The sequence below is a fragment of the Manacus candei genome, unplaced genomic scaffold, assembly GCF_025592945.1.
Source record: "Manacus candei isolate 608988 ecotype Guabito, Panama unplaced genomic scaffold, ASM2559294v1 h1tg000015l, whole genome shotgun sequence".
NCBI classification, from domain to species: Eukaryota; Metazoa; Chordata; class Aves; order Passeriformes; family Pipridae; genus Manacus; species Manacus candei.
The window spans coordinates 8,843,495-8,855,369 of record NW_026138063.1 but is presented as its reverse complement, the minus strand read 5'-3'; the positions used below and the strand labels follow the sequence as shown (position 1 = coordinate 8,855,369).

At 39.2% G+C, this 11,875-nt stretch overlaps 2 protein-coding genes across 9 annotated transcripts in view; one reads left to right on the top strand and one right to left on the bottom strand.

Moving 5' to 3' along the window:
* The window catches only part of LOC127468401 (uncharacterized), a 132,932-nt gene that overhangs the window by 86,819 nt on the left and 34,238 nt on the right, over positions 1 to 11,875 (bottom strand). The gene's annotated exons all lie outside the window — the stretch shown is intronic.
* On the top strand, positions 59 to 10,954 carry HRG (histidine rich glycoprotein). 5 transcript variants are annotated; one of them, XM_051781504.1, is made up of 8 exons: positions 59 to 361; positions 3,802 to 3,909; positions 4,888 to 4,975; positions 5,494 to 5,660; positions 7,318 to 7,434; positions 8,883 to 8,969; positions 9,594 to 9,960; positions 9,991 to 10,954. In XM_051781504.1, exons 1-8 carry the CDS (start codon positions 164 to 166, stop codon positions 10,500 to 10,502), a joined length of 1,644 nt encoding a protein of 547 aa, XP_051637464.1. In that variant the 5' UTR covers positions 59 to 163; the 3' UTR covers positions 10,503 to 10,954. The 5 variants fall into 5 exon arrangements, with proteins under 5 accessions (XP_051637464.1, XP_051637466.1, XP_051637465.1 ...); XM_051781506.1 differs by having other exon boundaries at positions 9,591 to 9,900; XM_051781505.1 differs by having other exon boundaries at positions 9,591 to 9,930.

Here is an 11,875-nt window from a genome sequence, read left to right as displayed (position 1 = left end):
ATGTTAATCCAGGGTCAAGGCAATGACTGTCTGACATGACACTTAAATTTATATAAAACCATGCCCTTTTAGCATTCATAACTTTGGTGGACTGTTCTGATTTGAAAGCAGGCTGCTGGCTTTATCAGGGCATGGGCAGAAGTGACCTAAAACTGCAAACAAAATGCTGCTTCTAGCTTCAGCTTTTTTTCTAACACTACTGCAGTGTTCTAATGCCCAAAACAAAGCAAGCTTTACACCTGCAGACTGTAACAGCATTGAAACAGATGCAGGAGTGGCCCTGGATTTGGTCAACAAACACCGCAGAGATGGTTATGTTTTTGGTTTATTCCGTGTTGCTGATGCACATGAACTACATACAGTAAGTATCAATTTAAAGGCTGATTTACACAAGATTGTGATTTTTAAATAATGAGCCAGGTCATTAAAAGCTTATGTTTATTACTTTTAATGTTGATGTAATTCAATGAATCAGCTGTGATTTACACTACCTCAGTACTCATTTGTGCATGATTTATTGCACGTAAGCTTGATTTCAAATGATCCTGAATGCCCTCTATTCTCTTGGCCAGCAGGATGTTGGCATAAGAGTTGCTCTGAACAGCTTTATACAACACTGGAAATTAATCTGTCCTGTCTGTTGTCAAGTATCAGATGTTATATTCAAAATTTATATTGGGAAGGTTTCTTTAAACCATGAATGTCTAACATTAACTAGACCAATGTATCCTGCAAGACTAGTATTTTGTTATTATCTTCATTTTGGAGATAGCTGGTTAACTGGCAGGAAGGGAAAAAGGCAGAGAAAGCCAAAGGAGTTGCCACTCTGCAAAACTGGGGAGGGGCTGGATAGAGAATCCATAGCAGTCATTTCCTTTTTTCCTTCCTATTTCTATTTCTGCTTCCTAGAAGAGGATACATAAGCCTTTCTCAATGATTGCCTAAATGCCAGAACAAATTGATAGTGGAAAAAGCAACAGAATACAAAATTTCTTTAACTAGTATGTAAAAGAGACCACGGACAGGCAGATTTACTAATGCACATGGTACCCTTTGGCTGCTTGGCAATGAAGTTGCAACCAGACACAGTGTTTCAGAAATGTGTTACACATCTCAGCAAGGCAAAAGGAAAAACAGGCTAGTTTTTGATGAAACTGCTTAATATTGCCTGTTAGGACAAGTAAAGCTCAGGAAGTGACCCAAAACCCAGGTTACCACAGGTCTTCAGGTATAATTTAAAAAAACCTGATGGACTATTTTGCTTTTCAAAGACAAGGATGTGGCAAGTGATAGCATTGAGTTTTATGCAGTAGCCAGGCAGTTAAAGTGCTCACCTAGGAGGGAATCAGTGCATTAAGTTCTGCATTAAGAGATTTCAATCCTCAAGTCTCCTGTCCCTGAAGAATGCTGCTGCCATGCAGCAATGTGTGTGCCACTCAGTAAGACATGCAAAATTCACTGGATAAATGACAAAACCCACAGTTGTTTCTAAACAGAAAAATCTCAATGTGTCTACATTTTAAGCAATTATTGACTATATAAACCCTAGAACCATAACAGGGACCAGCACTGAGGATTCACACTTCCAGATGAATGCTATAACCATTGGACTACCATGCTTATGTGTTGCTTTCATACACTTACTGAATTTTGCTGTCTTTGCAGTCCAGGGCCACAGCTTCAGCTGTCACATAGAGTCTACAAGAACAGAAAAGACCCTTCTATCTACCTGACTGCTAAAGAATTCTCCCTGTAAGGTCTCTGTATGTTCTCAGACCCAAAGCCACTAGATGTGTTTCCTGCACACTGCTCATGTACACTATTGTACAGGAACTTTTGCTGGCTCCATTGCCAAGATGATATTAAATATATATATAAAAATATGTATATGTATTTATAAAAGACCAAAACATTATTTTTCTTACGTCCATGCAATAGTGTGCATCGGGTCTATCACATCAGCCCTCTCAAAAACCCAAGTAGAGCAATTCCCAGCAGCCAGATCTGTACTGGGTTTACATGGGAGTTCTAGAAGCATAAGATACTCAACTATCCACAACAGAACAGTTCTAGGCTTGTGTAGTGCCCAAGATGCTTTTAAAACAACCAAGAAGGCACCATGTAAGAATTCTCCTTTTCCCACCATGTAAGAATTTTTCTTTCCCCCCCAAGAGCTATCCAGCAGATGAACAGAGGAATTTTCTACTGTATATTTGGAGGTAGAGATTTAATGTTACCCAAGATCTGCTTTAGGCTTTAGTGAATCCAAATGCTTTCTGCTGAAGAAAATAAGTATTTGCCAGGGATGAACTGGCTTTTTCAGCATTTCACAAGTTTGGACGACAAAGTGCATCACATGTTTTGTCATTCCAGTTTTAGAGGATTCCTAGTGAACAGCACGTTTCACAAAAGACGTCTTAACTATCTTACCTTTCTGTTCAGTGCAATTCCACAAATACTAATCAGAAAATAGTGTTTCTCACTGTCTCTGTTCTCTGTCTGCATTTTAACAATATGTCGACAAGCAGTTTGAAATTATTGAGATTTATAAAATAAAATAGAAGTACTAACTACCCCCAAGCAGAGAATAAACATGTGGCTAGTGGGCAGGATATGTGTCCAGGACAATTTTATTCTTTTCCCAATTCTGCCATTGAACAACATATGTCTTTGTGCAATCCACCTAACCTCTATTTTAAAATTAGAGACAACAGTAAGATATATGTATACTGCAAAACTAGTGTTTAACATGACACTGGTGAACTCACATTATTAAAAATATCACACTAGACTGCACCAATTCTTTCTCAAGGTCTCGTCTATACAGAAACACTGAAAAAGGAACCTGAATGGATGAAACCTCATAAATCCTGAGGACATTTATTCACAGTGAAGGGCTTTGCATGATTTTATCTAAATGACAAAATAAAATACGTATGTGTTCATTCTGAATGTCCATACAAGGGCTGAATGAAGCTTAAATAATTCATTCCAAATGTGAATTAAGATTCATTCCCCTGCAGAAAAATAAAAAACTGCTTCTGTGGGCCACAGAAAATTCTTAGCACCACATCCCGTTACACTGGTAGCCAAATTCAAATTTTAATTCTTCATCCTATTTGCTCAGGAGATAGAATATACTAGAAGAATTTCAGAGCTAAGGTTCCTGACTTTGTAGGGATTATTACAGCTTTGTTGCATCACTCCTTGAATAAACTGATCAGGAAGCAAAGTTCTGAAAGAGTATCTGATCACTAAAGTAATTTGAAATGGATGTAGCTACGTAATTGGCTGCCTACACAACTGATGTCCTAATAGAACAATGTTCTATGTGAAAATCAGAAAGAGGGAATGGCAACTTTTTAACACTGACATTTTCCCTACTTGATGAATGCCAGGTGAACAACAGACTCTCCTCACAAGGTCTCAACAAGAGGATAAGAGGCAACAGTTACAGTCGCAGGAAGGGAAATTCTTAATAGATATAAGACTAAAAAAAATCATGGAGAAAATGGTTAAGTACTGGAATGGTCCAGAGAGGTTGTGGAACGTCTGTCTTGGTGATACACAGAATGCAGCTGAAACTTTGAAGTTTTAGCTTTGCCTCGAGCAAGTGGCTGGGCAAGATGACCTCCAAAGCTCCCTTCCAGCCTGAACCCTTTCTACACTTGTCAGCTCAGAAAAACCTTACTAGAGAACTGGAGAAGCTTCATTAAAGATTAAACGTATCAACCTTAAAAAAGTTTCTTTCAGATCAAACTTCTTGTCTACAAACTCTTTTTTCTCGCACGTCTCTTCCAGGGAAATTCATCAGTTCTCTACCTAACTTTGGATGTGCTGGAAACCGAATGCCCTGTCTTATCCAGAAAGCACTGGGAGTCCTGCGAGTACAGTGACACGTATCCCATGGCAAGTAATGGTACCCACACGAGTCATACACCAATAATGCATTAACTTCTTCATCTGAACTGCCCAGAAATTTGTGTCACAAAATCTCTAAGTGAAGACTGAGCTTTAATATGGCTTCTTCTAAAATAAAATCTATTTCATTCTAGAGTTGTTAAACATAAGCTAAAGGTTTGGAAAGGGGTTGACTCTTCAAATAAGTGTAGCTTTATTTAACTAGTAGTCTCAAAGGAACTATCCTCCACATTCCACTGCTTGTAGCAGAACTTATGTTTTAAGGGTAATTTGCTGACAACTAAAGGGCACTGGAAATTATTTTTTAAGCATGTTCCTAGTATATGAGCCAGAAATACCAGCGGTGTATTTTGTCAGTTTTCTGTCATAGCATTTGTGGTATGACAATGTGAAATATTGGTAGTGTCAGTACACGAATGACATACAGCAACACTTGCCCTTTCTTTTTTTCTAGTCCAATGAGGCAGTCTGGGATGAGAACTCCCAGTCCAAAACTTTATTTAAATAGGAGAGTAGTATTACTACAACAAAAGACAGAGCAGGAAGGCCATGAGGAGAGAAGAGAAGGCATTTACTCTTTTTCTTAAGATGGGGAAAAGGAATGGAAGAAAAGGTCCATCCACCTTTTGATAAAGATTTATGAACCTGACTTTCCAACCTCCCCTGGTAACTAGTATTATCTTACTGTAAATAAATATTAGGATGGCTGAGAAGGCTGGTTCAGTTTTCCATTGTCTACTCAGTCATGCACTCTGAGAATTAAAATAAAGGCTCTTGTAAAGGGAGATCCCATTTTATCTGAAGACAAATTTTGAGTGGTACCAGATCAAACATTCCATTAATGACCACATCTGTTATTCTTGGAGGTACTGCACATTAAAAGCAGGTATAATTTCTATGATCGCCTACATCCAATTAAATCCAGTGAAAATAACATCATAATCATGTATTCTTTTTTCCTCTCAGGACTTTGGGCAATGTAAGATTATCACATATACAAACCATCTGCTGAAGAAACCTCAACTATATGGATTTAATTGTACATTAAGTCCAGGTAAAATAACCACTGTTGTAAGCCAACACATACCTCAAACCAGCCCTAGTACCACAGCCTGTGCACCACTAGTGTGTGGTAACCGTAACAGATTCATTCATCTGCTTGCAATTCATATTTTAGATAATTCAAATGGAATGTTAAGAATGAGTAATAGAATTAAGGTTACCCTACTCTTCTAAACCAGACTTTATTGATGTCAGATGATATCACCATTCCAGTCCACCAAAACATCATAATGAATATCAGAACAAATGTAAACTTGGAAAGAATGCCCATCTGGGGTGGTAAGATTCTAAGGTGTAGCTAAAAGATTTATAAGAATATTCATTTTCATGGGTTTGGGTTTTTTCCATGTTACATGACAAATCCATATTTGTGGAGCGAGGGACAGGTATTTCACTTCCAAAGAAATGCTGCATTCCACTTTCTCATTATGAGTTCACATTAAAGGCACAGGGACGCTCCCAAGAGTATTAATATCCACTGCAATATTAGTAAATTCTCTGTTTTTACAGTTCCACCTGATTTATTAGAGTGCAAAGATTGTCCTGTGAAAATCGAACTCTTAGAAGTCACAGAGCAACATAAAGATATTGCTACAAAGGCCCTGAAGAAATTCGAGATTGAAGGTAACCACACAAACTACTTCGCTGTGGACAAAGTTGAAAGGGTTTTAAAGATGGTAAGTGGCATTTTGTCCTGGAATTACTTATAAGTGACAAAATTTTGTGAGCAGCTCCAAAACCATGGGACCAGAGCTCAAATCCTTCTAGGAACAGACCTACCAGCACAAATCATCTGCTTAAAATTGAAAGTCCTACTTCTGCAAAGACTTGTCATCAACTTCAATTTAGGCATGTGAAAGCAAAAGGATTTCTTATTCACTAAAAGCTATGGCAGTGTGACAGCATTCAAAATTCAAAACCTTCTTTGTGTGCATATTTTAATTTTGAATGCCTATTTACCTATCTTGTCCTAACACACAAGTTTATTTACTACTGACCAGAGTTCTAGATGGACAGTCATGTATTATCATAGTCACACATTTTGTCAAATGAAGACAAATAATTTTTTACTCTTAGAATATTTAGCTCAGGGGTACAACACACAGTGGAAATTCAGAAGTCATTTTGACTCTCTGCTGCAAAGCAAAGCAGCACTGACAGCTCTTTGGGATAGGAGGTGAATTTGTATCTATACTGTACCTCTTGAAGAACTTCTGGCTCTGGTAAATAACTCCATATTTGAGTGATGTTGACATGAAGACTTACACCTTGGCTGATTTGAAGTATAACCCTCACAGCACCAAAATTTTTTGGTGGTAGATACTGGAGGATCATTCTGCCAATGTGTGTCAGCTCAGGACACCTCTGTAATGAAGTCCCACAGCCCCTACCATAACACATGTTGATCTTGGAAACTGCCTAAATTACAGCAGGCCAACCCCACCTCCCTGCAGCTTTTAATATTGCTCAGAAACCTGACAGTGTTCCACACTGTAGCCCCATGCAGGATATACCCCACTCCCATTTAGCAAGTGGCTGTTTCCAGATTGCCTGGATTCAGGTATTTCTCCCCAAACACTTTGTTTTCAGCTACATGGACACTTTAGATTGTACCACTGGATTTTAACAGACTGCACAACACTCAGAAACTATGAATTACAATAAAAAACTCTACCATAAAGTATGAGCATCCACTTTTAACCAGTTTAGTTAAACTAGTGAAACTTGTGTGCACACACATGCTATGGACACCTTTAACACAGACTTGAAATAAAGTACTGTTACAGTTGGAAATTAAAATGAAACACCTCCTTATGGATTTTAATAGGATCACAAAGGCCTTCTCCCATATTCGTATAGAGTAATGCCTTCTCTATGAATAACACCCCTGCCACGAAAGAAAGCAACAATCTCACAGGTTTCTCCCCAAATTAACATCAGAACTGTAATACTCTGCACCTCCATCACTGGAAAGGGGTGGTTGCCATCCAGTAGATCTCTCTATTTTCACAGGAACAGCAGTTCAGTTCCAGGAGGACTCTAAGGACACTACTGCCTAAAAACACAGGCTGTAAAAGTAACAGCTTTTATAACACATACATACTAGACAAAGAATTAAAGCAAGCATTTCTGGAACTTGTGAGGGTGGGAGGAAAGTAAGGTATAAATTATCTAACCTGTTTTCCTCACTGAATATGTGTATTTGAACAGGACAGGAAAGGAAAGCATGACCTAGATGGGATTTTGACAACATGATGAAATACGGTTCCTTTGAAAATTACAGGATTTTAAATACACTTAGTTACTGTTTCTTGTTTGACCTCTTGGTTTCAGATTGGCTCCCGGGAAGGTCATATTTTAGGATTCTCTATAAAGGAGACCAACTGTTCCAAAACTGTGCAGCAAGAGGATCAGGCACTGGATTGTGATTTTCTCCATGACTGGCATGCTGTAAGTAAAGTTTTAGAATAAGAACTGATACAATGGATGGGACCAGGAAAATTTTACCAATATATTTCCAAATGTTTCTTATAACCATGAACCCAAACTCAAAATTAAAGATCCAGCATGTCCAAGCCCAGATCCTAATTTTATAGCTGCTCCTTTTTATTTTATAATGAGACAGTTTGAACTCTCAGATCTAAATGTAACTGGAGTCTGGTACATTAGAGGCCTAGAGCTTTTCAGGTTGTGTCTGGCTTTTGCATTCATATTGTGGCTAATCCCTAGCAAATCATCCATGCTATGTTCATAAAAACTTTTAAACTAATAGGCATGTCTTATGTCATCCCAGTGAGCTCAGGGTTACTTTTTTCTCCTCTACTGCAGAGGAATGGAGAGTAGATTAATATAAATCAAGTTTGTCTGCAGATAATTATCAAAGTATTCTCCTCACCCCACTTTCCCATTACCATAATAGTCTATACCAAAGAAACAGCTAAGCAAGGTCTCATAACTTCAGAAAAAAATATTTCCCAGAAATTAATTGAAGGAATGAAACAAAAACCTGGAAAAATAAAACATGTAAAACTTTTGTTTTATTTACATCCATCTTCTTCTCTAGCTTTGTATATCCCAGAAGACTGAAAAGGGTTGTGAATTAACTGGTAGCAGAGTCACAAGTTCACTACAATGAAGCACAAAATGGCTATAGAGGGTTTGAATTCTGTTCTCAGTGCTGCCACCATTGCTGTGTGTGTAAAATGCCAGGAACGTTTCTAATCACTGATCATAATGGGTTACTAATGGCCCAAACATATATCAAGATAAAGCATTCATTACAGAAAGCATACACAGAACCCCTCGTATGAGTTTTGTGCTCTTTCACATGAGCACTTCCACACACAGTGATTGGACAGCAGGAGAAAGTCATAGCAAACAGGATACTAAGGGAAGAAATGCTAAAAAGTTACAACAAATTATTTTTTAAAACAAGGAAGAAAGCTCTGCCTTGAACTTTGGCTGAAACAGCATAGCTACAAAGTGGAAGGTTTTGAGAACTTTGAGCAAAATTTCAGGATAGCCCTATCTGAGCACAGACAAAAAAAGGAATAAAAATCAATCACTCACAGGGTACTTGTTTTGGAGACATCAGTAGCTGGCCAGTTTCTTAGACTTCAAAAGAGAATTAAGATGGGGAGTAGAAGCCCTCTAGATGCACATGGTGAAATGGTCTTCACAGTCAAGAATCCTCAAAAATGGCACATATTTTTATCATTATTAATTGCTGGCAAGCCTTGGCCAGAAAGCTCAGAATTCAGCTAAGCTATGTGAACACACTTAGGTGTCGAGGGAACCAGCCTCACTTGTAAAATGTTGAACTTTCAGTAGCTTCTATTAACTCCATCACAAGAACCCAGATGTACGTTGCAGTTCTTTTTTCCTTTTCTTTTGCTTAGCACATGGGATTCTGCACAGCAAGAGTTATAAGTGATGCAGATGAACCTGATGGAACAGATATAAGCTGTGAAATCTACCATCCCTGGGTATGTACTCACTTGTGGACACATCTCTCGCTATATCCTCGTGCAGGTTACAGCAACCTCGCTTAGTCCATGCTGGCAGATGATTGTAACAGTTGTTTATGCCAATTTATTATTGCCTGGGTGTGATGCAGCATGTTGGGACCGATTGACCTTTGAGGTCAATCAGAAGATGAACTGGAATTGAGTTGTCACTACTACTCCCTCCAAGTCTTCTCTCAGGTCAATCACTTGACTTAGTTTAAGAGAGTAAAGACTGGCAAACAAGCTCAAAGGAATTTTAGAAAGCAAGAGAAGGGGAGATGATCTTTATCATATTTGGTATTACAGTTTATATTACAATAGCTACTTTAATGTGGATTTCATTTTGTTTTGATCCAACATAAATGTTTCTCAGCTGGTTATATAATTTTGATATGGTGTACTATTTCCAGAAGATTTTCAGTAATTTGGCATTTTTTCATCTACTCCTTCTATCTTGAAAAAAATGAAGGTTTTTTCCTTAAAGATCATCAGAGCTATAAACGCAGACCTACTAACTCCCACCTCTCTCTTTCTCATCTCTTTCTTCTGTCCTATCAACATCTAACTTAATACTTCCTCCCCTGGTGTTTTTATAAACAGCAGCTTGGCTTTGGGAAAAGAGGCAAAGGTGGAAAACCACACAGACATCCCCATTTCCGTCATCATTCTGGCCACAGACATCATCACAGACCCTCTTCTCAGCCCAGACCTGAAGACCCTGAGCGTAATCACAACTTCAGCAAGGAAGATCAAGACAGCCATGAAGGATCTGCTCCTTCTTCTTTCCCTTCTCCCCATGATGAACCAGGTCATCGCCATCCTCCTCACCATCATGGACCACACTGTCCTCCTCCCCCTCCTCATGGACCACACTGTCCTCCTCCCCCTCCTCCTCCTCACGGACCACACTGTCCTCCTCCTCCTCCTCATGGACCACACTGTCCTCCTCCCCCTCCTCATGGACCACACTGTCCTCCTCCCCCTCCTCCTCATGGACCAGATCACCCTCATCCTCCTCACCATCGTGGACCACATCACCCCCATCCTCGTCACCATCATGGACCACACTGTCCTCCTCCTCCTCATGGACCACACTGTCCTCCTCCTCCCCCTCCTCCTCACGGACCAGATCACCCCCATCCTCCTCACCATCATGGACCACATCCAGGACACCCTCCTCATCACTGTCATCACCATTACAGACATCACTGCAACAAGACAAGCATGTCAGGAAAGTATTTTCCATGCCACATGACAGGAACTATCTATCGCATTCCAGTTCTAAATCAGCAGGATTCCCTCACACCTCCCAGTGTAAACTTCCTTGAGCTATCCCAGTTCAACACTCACTCTTCCAGCACTGGTGAAGGACTAAAGGAGATGCCAGAAGATCCAGGTTTTCCATATCACCCTACACAATCAGAATCATGCCCAGGAAAACCCAAACTTGTTCTTCCAAAAATTTTGCCGTTATTTCCCCAGAGCTCCATGGCAGAAAATTCTCCTTTATGACCCCAGAGAAAGATGTTCCTGGCTTGAGAGTTGCAGGGCCAATGGCAGTTCTTCAATGAATGAAAACAGCACAGGGAGAAGGGGGAAAGCATTCAATTTCTAGGGAGGAGAAGCATTGAAAAGAATCATTAAGTATTCCAACTTGCATCTTCATTCTGGCTATCTCAGGCTCCACTGTGACTGAAAGGCTCAAAATTCTGAGTCCCTCAGATATTGTGAATGGGTAAAAAACTCGCCAGTAAACAATGTTCCTTCAGTTCTAACTAAAAGGAAAATTCCCTAATAGTGAAAACTACCACCTAAAATCTTTAATTTTGTCATCATTCATAATTATAATGTACTTCTCAGAGGAAATTTGACTGCCTTCCACAAAAAGTGATCCATGGCACTACATTCCTGCTTTATACAAACTAAAAAAAAATAAAAATATGCAAGAATTTTTTCTTGACAAAGTTGCCTTAAGTTTTGTCTTTTTTTTTTTTACTATCGATTTTTAGCTATTAATATTAAACTAATAAATTATATTAAACTATTAAGCTATTTAAACATCCATGAAGTAAACTCTAGCATAAATTCATTAATGGTGTTTGGGTTACCACCTTTACCTAGAAAAGGTCTGAGAACAGTTAATGACTTGCAGTCTCACACTACAGGGTGGCCCACACAGGTGCTTTCATTGCTACAGCTGCTGGTGGTGATACCCAGAAATACTGCAGTCAAGGACAGCCCTTTTCAAATAGCTCATAATTGCTCTCAGGGGAAGAGGAAAGCAGATGCATGTAATAACTCTTTCATGTAAATGTTTTCTTGTATCACTGAACCTTCCTCAATGGAAACTGAGTTGGGAGGAGCAGGAAGCAAGAATAGTGGTGCCTCTTTATACTCCAGCCCAGATCAAGGTTGAGTCCATTCTGACAGTCCCAGGACCCCAGTGAGCTGGTTCAGAACACCTATCTCATAAGCAAGAATTTAGGATTAATCTCAAAAAATTAGTAATTTCATCCCCAAAATAGCTCTTTAACAGCATAAAGTGAAAAACAGTCTTAGGGTTACATTGAAGGAAAAGAAACAAATGGGTACTCAGTGTAACCGAGTGAAGATTGACTAACTTTTAGAAGTCTGTCAACATGTATAAACAATCTTATTTCTGGCACAGTTTATCCATAGTCTCTACTACAGGTCATTTTCTTTAATCAAAACTTGTAGCAAGTGTGGTGGGTTGACCCTGGCTGGGTGCAAGTTGCCCACCAAAGCTGTTCTATCACTGCTCTCCTCAGCCAGACAGGGGACAGAAACTACAACAGAAAGCTCACAGGTAAAGGTAAGGACAGAGAGAGATCACTCACTGAATACTATCATGGACAGTCTATACT